Raw genomic sequence first — 13,556 nt, 5'->3', positions numbered from 1 at the left:
GCTGGCATTCCAGCCAAGAAAGCACCCAGTGTTGTGAATAGATGAATACCTAATGTCAGTGCGTAGGGTTAGCAGTATCACTTCTCTACTACTAACTATAAATTATTTTGTTGAGACTGGCGGTCAACAGCCCAAAGAAACCTTTCTGAGGTAGACCCTGCCAGTCACAATCGGTGATGACATTAACAAATCTCGCCTCTGCGCTATCATCTTTTTACATTCTTCCTAAAACAACAAAAGTTTATTTATACTTCAACCTGCCGGCCGCGGTGGTCTCGCGGTTCTAGGCGCGCAGTCCGGAACCGTGCGACTGCTACGGTCGCAGGTTCGAATCCTGCCTCGGGCATGGATGTGTGTGATGTCCTTAGGTTAGTTAGGTTTAAGTAGTTCTAATTTCTAGGGGACTGATAACCACAGCAGTTGAGTCCCATAGTGCTCAGAGCCATTTGAGCCATACTTCAACCTCAAATTTTTGCTATTTTAAAAAAGTATTATTCTTTGTCAGATGTTATAGATAAAAACAAAACAAAAAATTACATAACAGATGACAAACAAAAACTGTAATATGTACGACCTGTTTTAAAATATCAAGCAGCAGATCCTTAAATTTGCAAAAAATAAATATCCTGGCAGGTCACTCATCTTACAAAATGCCAAAGTATACTGACAGCATTGAGGAACTAATACTGATAGCAGAGTATTAATAACCAAGCAAAGTCTATAGAGCATACTGTTGACAAAGGTCGTATAGTGAATATTTCACATGGTTGATAACTTCAAGAATAGTAAAAGTGTCGTCAAATACTTTCAGAAGGACAACATGTATTTGCTTTATGAAAGATATACATACAAACACACCAAACAATGTTTACTTTATCCTGCGTGTCTTGTTACTTTTACAAGTGAAAAATAATGTCAGAAAACTATTCCCCACTTCAATAGAGCTGATTTATTCCTTATTGAAACAATATCCATTGAAAAACGTTTTAACTATTTACCTTCTTAGTTACACACAGCATAATTGTCCAGGTATTGTAAAACCTAAATCATTTTTTTGTTTTCCGATATTTTCTCCATTTTGTGGGAGAAATGTCAAGTTGCCACGCAACCATAGCAACGTCTCACGAAAACAAAGCTAACAATAAAATAAAAATTAAGAAGACATAAAACCACAGAACCCACTACTATAATATGAGTCTGTACTGCGAGGATTACTTCCGACGTTAAAAGACGGCGCCCCCGTCCGCAACTAACGCCAGCACGCTGCTGTTTCTGTGCACGCGCAGTCTTCAAGATACACAGGGTTTTATAAATCTACATTTGGCAGAAGCAGAAGATTGTTGACACCACCGACCATATCGCGCCATGGTTGTGTCTGTTTACTAACTGGCATTTGAAGTTCAATCTGCTTTCGCGGCTCAGTAATCAGCGTGTACGGCTTCTGTTCGGAGGGTTCGATTCCCAGTACCGCAAGGAAGTTTTCCTTTGTGGAAGGACTGGAAGGGAGTGCACTTAGCTCTGTGAGGCCAATTGAGGAGCTACTTGATACAAAAGTAGAGGTTCCAACGCCTAGAAAGCTGACAATGATCTCAAGGCTGGTGTACTGACTCCGTGCACCTCCGTACCGCATCCAAAAGACGCCACTGGCAAAGGACGGTTCCGACTGGCCCAATAGTGCCACAGTGCGGAGCTTTGTTGGCTTGCTTTGCATGTGATGCGTATCGATCGATGATGACTAAGAAAGCCGTCGTGTAAAACAGGCTTTATGGACGATAGCAGATGCGGAGAGGATCAGGACTAGTGCTGGAATAGTCTCAAACAGCAACAGGGGGCCCACAGAAACGAAGGTCTCCATCAGACTTCTGCAAAATAATCAACAGTCTCACATGCCCTCACTGATGATACTCGAAGTGGCCGTTTGAAATTTAACCCATAAGCTTTAGGACGTATAGCTTGCCTGCTCGTAGGTATCTCTAGTAAGGAAAGCACTGCCAGTAGAAGTACATTAAGTTATGGATCGATACCTAAGAAGTTGGGATTATCTTTGCCTTGTCATCATGTTTATCTATGTATTATCTTCTTTGGGAAGTAGTAATGTAATTGAAAATGGGCTTATAACCCGAAACCTAGGTTGTGCAATAACATTAATAACGAAACGTGAAACAAGGCTAAAAATAGTGTTTGCTTAGTGAATTTATTTTTATTTATTTATTTAGCGTATGGCTTACAGAATTCGGTATACAATTAAGTTGAAATAAGATAAGATAAAATGAATAAAGAAAGCTGGAGAACCGGAAGAAGTTGAGAGATTCATTACAGTTGGGTATCGAAAGATACCAACAAGTTAATTGCTCCAGGTGTTGCATCTGCAAAGTCTTTCCAGGTACCCATGAATATTCTTTTTGGACAGTCGTGCGAAATGTGCTTCGGTGTTTGTTTTGATTTTCTGCAGTCGCATTGGTCATCATCGGTAATTCCCCTCATGGTAGCGTTACTTTGGTCAAGGCGTCGACAGTTCTGATACGGTAGAGGGAGCTCCATGTTTTTCTTGGTTGATTCGCGCCCGGGAGTTGGATGCTCGGATCTACGTTGCCCAACTTCTTATGACCACGAAAGGAAGTCCTCTGTTTGCTCCATTGATCTCTTAGATTAAAGCTTTCTGGGGTGAGCTGACCAATTTTCACGCACATTGATTCACTACATTTTAAGCTAGTGCGTGGTAAGTTGTTCAATGTTTCATGAATAAGGAAGTCTGTGGCTTTTTCGAGTTTCACCCATTCATGAGTTACTGCCTGTCAGGGGAGTTATGAAGGGGCAATATTTGTCTTGCATCAGCAGTTTCCTTTATATGCGACTTCTCGATTTTAATTTCTATCCTATTGGTTCTATGTGCTTCCTACGTGTTAGGGACCTCTCGGGAGTCACACCCAAATATGTGGGGTGTCGACACTGTAGTAATTTTTTGGTGTGGAAGGCTGCATTCAATTTTCTGTTTGCCATTCTCCGTGTTAGGTGGTAAGAGCTGATTTCTGTTTTACACTACTGGCCATTAAAATTGCTACACCAAAAAGAAATGCAGATGATAAACTGGTATTCATTCGACAAATATATTATACTAGAACTGACATGTGATTACCTTTTTACTCAATTTGGTTGCATAGATCCTGAGAAATTAGTACCCAGAACAACCACCTCTGGCCGTAATAAAGGCCTTGATACGCCTGGGCATTGAGTCAAACAGGGCTTGGATGGCGTGTACAGGTACAGCTGCCCATGCAGCTTCAACACGATACCACAGTTCATCAAGAGTAGTGACTGACGTATTGTGACGAGCCAGATGCTCGGCCACCATTGACGAGACGTTTTCAGTTGGTGAGAGATCTACATCTACATCTACATCCATACTCCGCAAGCCACCTGACGGTGTGTGGCGGAGGGTACCCTGAGTTCCTCTATCGGTTCTCCCTTCTATTCCAGTCTCGTATTGTTCGTGGAAAGCAGGATTGTCGGTATGCTCCTATGTGGGCTCTAATCTCTCTGATTTTATCCTCATGGTCTCTTCGCGAGATATACGTAGGAGGGAGCAATATACTGCTTGACTCTTCGGTGAAGGTATGTTCTCGAAACTTAAACAAAAGCCCGTACCGAGCTGGAGAATGTGCTGGCCAGGGCGGCAGTCGAACAGAAAGGCCCGTACAGGAAGTGCAACATACGGTCGTGCATTATCCCGCTGAAATGTAGGGTTTCGCAGGGATCTATTGAAGGGTAGAGCCACGGGTCGTAACACATCTGAAATGTAACGTCCACTGTTCAAAGTGCCGTCAGTGGGAACAAGAGGCGACCGAGACGTGTAACCAATGACATCCCATGCCACACGCCGGGTGATACGCCAGTATGGCGATGACGATTACACGCTTCCAATGTATGTTCACCGCTATGTCGCCAAACACGGATGCGACCATCATGATGCTGGAAACAGAACCTGGATTCATCCGAAAAAATGACGTTTCGCCATTCGTGCACCCATGTTCGTCGTTGAGTACACCATCGCAGGAGCTCCTGCCTGTGATGCAGCGTCAAGGGTAACCGCAGCCATCGTCTTCGAGCTGATAGTCCACGCTGCTGCAAACGTCGTCGAACTGTTCGTGCAGATGGTTGCTGTCTTGCAAACGTCCCCATCTGTTGACTCGGGGATCGAGACGTGGCTGCACGATCCGTTACAGCCATGTGGATAAGATGCCTTTCATGTCGACTGCTTGTGATACGAGGCCGTTGGGATCCAGCACGGCGTTCCGTATTACCCTCCTGAACCCATCGATTCCATATTCTGCTAACAGTCATTGGATCTCGACCAACGCGAGCAGCAATGTCGCGATACGATAAACCGCAATCGCGATAGGCTACAATCCGACCTTTATCAGAGTCGGAAACGTGATGGTACGCATTTCTCCTCCTTACACGAGGCATCACAACAACGTTTCACCAGGCAACTCCGGTCAGCTGCTGTTTGTGTATGAGAAATCGGTTGGAAACTTTCCTCATGTCAGCACGTTGTAGGTGTCGCCACCGGCGCCAACCTTGTGTGAATGCTCTGAAAAGCTAATGATCTGCATATCACAGCATCTTCTTCCTGTCGGTTAAGTTTCGCGTCTGTAGCACGTCATTTTCGTGGTGTAACAATTTTAATGGCCAGTAGTGTAGGTTCTTTATCTCGTCACGTGCCCGCACCAGCGTCACGTGGCATTCAGTCTTGCATTGGGCAGTGGTCGTAGTGTTTTGGCTGACAGCTGTATAAAACTATTGTATTATAAGATGCAATACACACCTCTCCTACTACGCAGCCGCGGTGGTTCGCTGTTGTTCTCGTTTTGCGGAGCGGAGCCATCAATCGCAGCAGATCGCTTAGACCCCAGGGACAGAGAGGGCGGCGACATGGCTGCCAACCTGTCAACGAAAGAGGATTTGTTTATATGTCGGCTGTCACTTGTCCTTTCTGGCATGCACAACGATAAAGACTGTAACCTACTGATTCCGGTACCTGTGAGTGCCAACAGACAAATGTTGCTACTATGGCAAGGGAGAGTTCCTGTTCAGTACTACATCTGTGCCGTGTACTCTCTTCAATCAATCACCCATCCGTCATACTCCATGGCTCCCATTAAAAAAAGGGAGCTCGCAGGGATGTAGGACGAGCCGCGGTATTCAGTAATAAAAGGCAAGTAAATAATACAAACTTCATCTGTATACGGAATTGACAATAAACTACCACGATACTCGTTAACGTTTTTCATGCTTGCCCCTGTTAAATTTAATCGAGTATATTAGAGAGAAGACAGGTATTTCGGAAAAAAAGGTACTACCTCCTACGCTATAGCTGCTGTTTATCTGTTATCCTAGCTTAATATCTACTCGATTACAATGGGCTTTCGTCCAAAGGAAATGTTCACCAGCTCTATAATACTGAGTTCTGTTTTATAGTACATTACCGAACGCGATAATGATTCGCAATTGCTAATTATGTATGGAAATTGGATTTACGTCCTAATCTCCTTCCGCCCCTTTTCTCTGTCCATGTGCTGCTCTCCTCTCTTTGTCCATCTCCTCCTCCTCCCCCCTCTCTCTATTCATCACCTCCCTCCCCTTCCCTCGGCGTCTCTTCCTTCCCCCTCTCTCTGCCCACCTCTTCTCCCTCCCCTACTATGTCCATGTCCTTCCCCTTTCTCTGTCGTTCTGCTCTCCCCCCCCCCCCCCCCCCACCTCTCTGACCTTGAGCCTTCTTTACTGTTCATGCAAATTCAGATTCCGTGGTTTTATTATAATCACAAGCCGATAATCCATAAATGTAACTTTTCTTGCCTTTTGTGATAACCACCTTTCTTTCGCTACCGCCTTTATCCCGCATTGTGCGCAGGGTCGGCAGGGTTAAGTACGGATTTGGCATGGTGAATTGTAAGGGGTGCCTGGATGCCCTTCCTGCCGCCACCCCATACCCCCCGGGATGACAATAGCGTACCCCAGCTGTCTGCGACAAGTGTAAATCTTGAAATAGTGTGAATGTGTTTCAAATGTCTGCGAGTCGTGTAATTGAGGCGGGACGTGGGGACCAGCCCGGTATTCACCTAGGAGGATGTGGAAAACCGCCTAAAAACCACATCCAGGCTGGCCAAAACGCCGGCCGTCGTCCTTAATCTGCCAGGCGGATTCTATCGGGGGCCGGCCCACCTACCCGAGTCCAGGAAGCAGCGCGTTACCGCTCTCGGCTATCCTTGCGGGTTTTTTTGTCTGATGACCAGCTGCGAGGAAGAAAAGAAAACAGTACAGTGTTGTGTGTTCAATTTTCGCTTAAAAATATATAAAATGAGAAATAATATATGTGGGAGGAACAATTTGTCTAATGGTTTAAATGCTGTGCTACCGTATTTAAACCAGAGTGCAGGAAAGGAAACGAGACCGCACATTATCACAGCAGAGCACATCACACCATCTTCTTCATTTTCTTTCTCACAGTTGGTATTAAAAGGAAACCTGTACATTATTGTTTGAAAAATATACGGCCTTTGTTTGTCTGAATGTTTATTAGAGAATCATGTAAAACTATGAAGTAAATCGGTCAAATACTTTTCGGGAAGTTTGATAACAAATTTCCCATTTGTAAATTACAAACATATTTATGAACTGCATCTATTTAAATACTACATATTGTATGCCATTCCAAACGTTTACCTGCCAGGTACTTCGACATCAGCGTGGCGGCTGCTCTATCGCCTGGGAGTAGGCAAAACATTCGACACGCCATTGGCGTGATTTGCCTACCTTCAGGCGCTAGAGCAAGCGCCAAACTGTAATGGTGTCGAAGTTCCTGGTAGGCACATTTTTAACGTGCTCAACAAAGTTCCTGGGGTGGCACCGACAGTGATGCCAAACTTGGGGGTCTCGGAGCTCTCCTTTGCCGTTCCACACACACACACACACGTGTTAATGTTGCACTCCCGTGTGATCACGTCGCAGGAGGGTGGAAAACAATGAAATGAAATGTTGTGTGGCTAGGGCCTCCCGTCGGGTAAGGGTTGGAAAACGTAAACATTTTAATGTTTCGGATCACTTTGAAATTATGTCGAACCGTTTTGAATGGCCCATTATGGTTTCAACCTGTACACGAGAGCAAAAACTGCGATCGCACTACATTCCAAAGGGGTGCCATCACGTTCATGGGGATGCAGCCTCACAATATCCTTAGAGAAGGTCTGAAACGTCCGAGGCTGTCAGCTGTGTCAAAGGTTGTCGAAGAACTTCCTCCTGTTGCTCATCGTACTGCGAGCTGTCGTTTTCTACCGCGAAATATGTGGGAATCAACGTGCCAAAGGAAATGGTGGTTTCATTGACACCCTTTATGCCATTCCTGAGGTCTTTTCGTGTCGATTCTGTGCGGTGGTGAGTCTGAAATGTTTTCGTAGGCGACCCATAAAAAACCTGCATTGTTTCAACGCTGCGTGTCGCGGTTCTGACCTCCATCGCAAAGACGTCAAAAGAAGGGATGAAATGTGGGTAACAGCGACAGTGACGACCTTGTCATCGTTTGACACGTCCTTGGTGGCATCGGTCAGAGTTGTAGTGAAATTTGATGCCAACGTGGCACCATTAACCCGCCTTACAGCTAACATGAACTGTATGAATATATGACATGTCCGAAAGAACAGATACCATTTTCATATAGATAAAGCTTACCGGCCAATGATCTTCTTCAGTGCGGACACACTCACATTGCCCAAACTCTTACGGCAATTGGTAGACTGGCTGCTGCAAGTAATGAGTATGGTGGGCAGGGGCACTACAAATGTAGTGTGTGGACAGTAAGTTGAAAGTGTGGGTCTCACGGGGAGCGTGCCAGAGATACGTCCCTGCAGTCGCACTATCCTCTGTGTCCTCAATGGCTCACTCGGATAGAGCCGGCACGGTAGTTCAGCGTGTTCGTTCAGAGGCTTAGCTGCCCTCTGTAATAAAAAAGTGAGGGAACGGATCAACGATGAATTTGAATGTATGTCATGTGATATCCGCCGCGAACAAACGCAACGAGCCATACCGAATAAAATGAGATTTAAAGAAAAAAGGTCGGATAGAGCGTCTGCTACGTAAGCAGGAGATCCCAGGTTCGAGTCCCGGTCGGGGCACACATTTTCAACAGTCCGCGTTGATATTTATCAATGTCTGTAAGCAACTAATGGTATGGATTTCATTGTAATTTCAACATGAACTATGGTCTTTTTTCACATTTGTCAACAATTTGGGTTTGAAGCGTCGCCGAGAGCGAGGCTGACGTCGCAGAGTGCCACGCATTTGCACCATTACAGAGAAAAGTCATAAGCAGTTTTGACCCAAATTTCGAATTTATGCGTCCCAATGGGAGACAATTACGGTATTTCGAAAACGTGATCCTTTACTTGCGTTGCATCGTGTAGTATTTTGTATTCGCGGTCCTCACGCGAGGTGTATGTTGATGGCAGTAGCATCGTACTACAGTCTGTCGCAAATTCCGGTTCCCTAAATCTTCTTAATATTGCTTCACGAAAGTAAATCGTCTTCCCTCCAGCGATTCCCATTTGACTTCACATAGTACTTTCGCAATGCTCGCGTGATGACGAATTTCCCGGTAACAGTGTAGCAGCACGCCTGTGAATTGCTTCCACAACTTTCTTTATTCCGACCTATCGGAGATAAAGACTCGAGCAGTACTCGAGAATGGGTCACACAAGTTAGTGTATGCGGTCTGCTTTATAGGTGAGATGTACTTTAATAAGACTCTTGCAATAAAACGAAGTTGGTAATCCAGATTCCCTACAACCAATATTACGTGTTCGTTTCATTTCAGGTCTCTTTGCAACGTTACCTCTAGATATTTAATCGACCTGATAATGTCGGGCAGCACACCACTAATACTTACTCGAACATTATAGGATTAGTTTTCCTACTCATCTTCATTAATTTATATCTTTCCAGATTTAGGGCACCACGCCAAATAGAAATTCGTTACAAGTCACCTGTATCCTCCTACAACATCTTAAAGACGACGCTCTTCTATTTGCTACAGTATCTTCGGTAAATAGTCACAGATTGCTGCATACCATATCTGTCGGATCATTTACGTACACCGTCTAACAAAAAGACCGTGAAGCACCCAAAAGCAAAGGCGGATGTCGATGTAACTTCATGTAAATATACACCAATGGCCATCAGAGTGCATTGGTGATGTTCGTGTTTACTGTTGTCACCAGGCCTACTAGGGTGTATAAAGGGCGTGAACAAAGTCAGATTAGGGACACCATGCACTCCGCCTTGCCTTCCGCATCCGCCTTCCGTCCCCCATCCTCTACCACCTCATCCCCTTCCCCCACATTCTACTTTTCCTTGAATATATCGGCACACTATACATTGTCCGCCGCCTTGATCCCCTTCACCCCATAGTGTCTCCCTTTCTCTCTGTCCCCAACCCATTGCCACGCCTTTACCGTTGTTTCCCACCCTCTTTCCAACTCCACACCCTCCGCCTCCTTTCCCAATGCAACTTCCACCATCTACCCCTCCCGGATGATGAGCTTCGCCCTGACATCTACCCTTCCTACCAACTCTAACGCCATCTTCCTCCTGCCACCTCCTCAGGGCTCCCTCTCCTCCCCCCTTCTCCTGAGCAGCTTTCCCCTCCTACTCCCCCTCCCTCTCTTGTGCTCCCCTTCAGTGTCTCTGCACTCCCTCCTGCCTTGTCTTCCCTCTTTATCTCCTGCCCCACTTGTCTCCTGCCTCTTGGTGTACCTGCTGACGCCCCTACTCTTCTCATACCGCCGCCTCCCCTGCTGCCCCTTGCTCTCGCCTCCTTTTCCATCCTCTAGGGCCTCTCCCTCGGCAGGTCCCACCTGGAAGTTTTATTCTTCATCGTGTGTGCTCCAAGTGGGTTTAAAGTGTGTTGTTCTCGAATGTTTTTAATACTGTGGCCAACTTTTAACCTGTGCACGTGACTTCAGTGTCTTTTTTGTGTTCTACAAATCGCCAACTGCGTTTTTTTTAACTTTATCTCGACTTTTTTAATTGTCCCCCCATGAACGTCTCCATGTCAGTGTATTTTTACCTCCATTATCTCCCCTTACTCTGTTTTATGTTCCCCTTTCTTATCGCCTTATACGTAACATTTTATTCTTGTACCAGTTGTCACGTCACTCGGCTGAAGAACAGCGGATTGTACTGCTGACAGGCCTCCCCTGCCCATATGGGGGACTTCAAACGTGGTCAGGTGATTGGTTGTCACTTGTGTCATACGTCTGTACGCGAGATTTGCGCACTCCTAAACATCCCTAGGTCTACTGTTTCTGATATGATAGTGAAGCGGAAACGTGATGGGACATGTACAGCACAAAAGCGTACAGGCCCACCTCGTCTCTTGGCTGACAGAGACTGCAGCAGTTGAAGAGGGTCGTAATGTGTAATAGGCAGACATCTATCCAGACCATCACACAGAATTTGAGACTGCATCAGAATGCACTGCAAGTACTATGACAGGCGGGAGGTGAAAAAAATTGGATTTCGTGGTCGAGCAGCTGCTCATAAGCCACACATCACGCAGGTAAATGGCAAACGACACCTCGCTTGGAGTAAGGAGTGTAAACATTGGCTGCCAAGAAGAATGATCGTAAACTGTTGGTAAAGTACACACATCAAAAAAACTTTTGCGTCATCTCAGTTTCGAGAGTTACGGAACATGCACAAGTGTACATTTCCAACGTTTTTATTGCTCATGAAAACTCCACACTGCATGTTGTACCACCATACAGCGAGACCAGATTGGGGTACACACCAGTATCTCTAATAACCCCTACTACGTCCTCTTGCATTGATGCATGCCTGTATTCATCGTGGCATACCATACACAAGTTCATCAAGGCAATGTTGGTCCAGATTGTCCCACTCCTCAACGGCGATTCGGCATAGATCCCTCAGAGTGGTTGGTGGATCACGTCATCCATAAACAGCCCTTTTCAGTCTATCCCAGACATGTTCGATAGGTTTCTTGTCTGGAGAACATGCTGGCCACTCTAGTCGAGCAATGTCGTTCTCCTGAAGGAAGTCATTCATAAGATGTGCACGATGGGGGCGCGCATTGTCGTCCATGAAGACGAATGCCTCGCCAATATCCTGCCAATATGGTTGAACTATCAGTCAGAGGATGGCATTCACGTTTCGTACAGCCATTACGGCGCCTTACATGACTACCAGTGGCATACATCGGCCCCACATAATGCCACCCCAAAACAGCAAGGAACCCCCACCTTTCTTCACTCGCTGGACAAATTGTGTCTAAGGCATTCAGCCTGACCGGGTTGCCTCCAAATACGTCTCCAAGGATTGTCTGGTTGAAGGCATATGCGACAAACGCGGTGAAGAGAACGTGATGCCAATCCTAAGTGGTCCATTCAGCATGTTGTTGGGCCCATCTGTATTGAGCTACAAGGTGTCATAGTTGCAAAGATTGACCTCGCATATCCTGCAGCCTATTGCGCACAATTTGAGTCGTAACACAACGTCCTGTGGCTGCACGAAAAGCATTATTCAACATAGTGGCGTTGCTGGCAGGTTTCCTCCGAGCCATAATCCATAGGTAGCAGTCATCCACTGTAGTAGTAGCCCTTGGGCGGCCTGAGCGAGGCATCTCATCAACAGTTCCTGTCACTCTGTATCTGCTCCATGTCTGAACAACATTGCTTTGGTTCACTCCGAGACGCCTGGACACTTCCCTTGTTGAGAGCCCTTCCTGGCACAAAGTAACAATGCGCGGTATTGACTGTCTAGGCATGGTTGAACTACAGACAACACGTGCCGTGCACCTCCTTCCTGGTGGAATGACTGGAACTGATAAGCTGTCGGACCCCCTCCGTCTAATAGGCGCTGCTCATGCAGGATTGTTTACATCTTTCAGCGGGTTTAGTTACAACTCTGAACAGTCAAAGGGACTGTTTCTGTGATATAATATCCACAGTCAAAGTCTATCTTCAGGAGTACTGTGAACCGGGTTGATGCAAAACTTTTTTTTTATGTGTGTATTAACTGTCTATGTCAGGGCTTAACAACATACATGCTTGCGGAGCAAGCTGTGAGCAGAAAGGCGCGAGCACGGAGCAGCGCGAGCACGCTACCCCCCACTACCGGACCAGAGTGGAGAGTGGGGAAAGTCACGTGGGGCACACAACAGCTGCCGCCAGTCAATGTAAATCCGCGGCCACCTGCAGGGATATCACTCACGAATTATTACTGCGACAAATGAAACAAATAAAGGAGAATGTACATGTGCCACATAATTTTATTAGCTTAGTGTATGCCTCTACATTCGCATTAATTTGTGAACTGTTACACAATAAAAGGTGTCACTGAAGTGTGGGATTCTCAGTTATCTTGCACTTTTTGCCCTTTACAATTGCGTCTATGTTCGGAGTAATTGTTCTTGTGCATTTCAGGCACAGCGTGCAGTTTAAATTTCGATCAGACAATGTGTTTCTCAGGCGCGTCTTGTTACATTTCATTGCAGAGAACAGTTGTTCACAAACATACGTGGAACCGAACATTGATATTATTGTAGGCGCCAGTTTGTGCAAACGAGGAAATATATCCTGAGGGAAGTGTCTGTAGAATTCCAAAATGTTTTTCTTGTTCTGAAAGTTGTCTCTGTATTCTCTGTCACACTGCAGGTCAATAATTTCTTGCTGCAGCTCAGGACGAATCTCTTAAATATTCGCTGAATATGGAGAGAACAGATCAAAATCACTGTCTAGTGCTGTCAGATCTTGAAAGCGCTGATCAACTAAACTATGTGAATAACGTTCACAGTCTTTGTGAACATCTTGCATGGACGATAATTTAGGAAAATGAGCTAGTTTTCCTATTTCCAGCTGACTCACCCAAAGTGTCAATTTCATTTTAAAAGCTCGTATTCGATCTATGAAATGAGTAATTAGCAGATCTTTACCTTGTAGTAAAATGTTCAAAGCATTCAGATGGCTAGTTAAATCTGCGACGAACGCGAGATCACACTCAAACGTGCGCGCCCATTTCCCCTCCCTCCCCTCCAACCCTACTCCGCGATCTTGCACCTGCTCGCGAGCACCTGCCTGAGCAGACGCGAGTACTCACGCTCAAAACCGGCCAGTTGTTAAGCCCTGGTCTATGTGTAACATTTATGTCCTGACATCACACTAAAAACCTTATAATAGGGCGTACACAAATGCCTCTGATGTTGTCTGGACATAAATACAAGGTGCGACAATAAAGTAATGAGACTAATTTTCTTTGCAAGATGTGGCAACCCTGCAGGCTTGCATAGGCACAATATCTTTGACCTTGGTCTATAAGCTGCTTCTATTCCAAACGGCACATTGACGCAACTGATCAGTCGTGGGTTGTGCTGTAATAAGTTAACACGTATTTGTGTCTCTCGTCACGGAAATGGAACCGCTTAATATTGCACAACGTGAAGCCATTTCTTTTAGCGTTAAATTGGGTGAAAACACGACGTCAACTTA

General features: G+C 45.6%; 1 protein-coding gene across 1 annotated transcript in view; it reads right to left on the bottom strand.

Moving 5' to 3' along the window:
* Positions 1-13,556, bottom strand: part of LOC124623056 (alpha-glucosidase-like) — a 237,237-nt gene that overhangs the window by 185,655 nt on the left and 38,026 nt on the right. The window contains exon 2 of the mRNA XM_047148849.1: positions 4,826-4,944. Within this exon, the coding sequence (XP_047004805.1) occupies positions 4,826-4,934 (109 nt within the window). The 5' untranslated portion in view covers positions 4,935-4,944. The remainder of the gene's footprint in view (positions 1-4,825; positions 4,945-13,556) is intronic.

This window comes from Schistocerca americana, chromosome 7, assembly GCF_021461395.2.
Source record: "Schistocerca americana isolate TAMUIC-IGC-003095 chromosome 7, iqSchAmer2.1, whole genome shotgun sequence".
Taxonomy (NCBI): Eukaryota; Metazoa; Arthropoda; class Insecta; order Orthoptera; family Acrididae; genus Schistocerca; species Schistocerca americana.
Note: the sequence above shows the minus strand (reverse complement) of the source record. Positions and strands in the feature narration are given on the sequence as shown.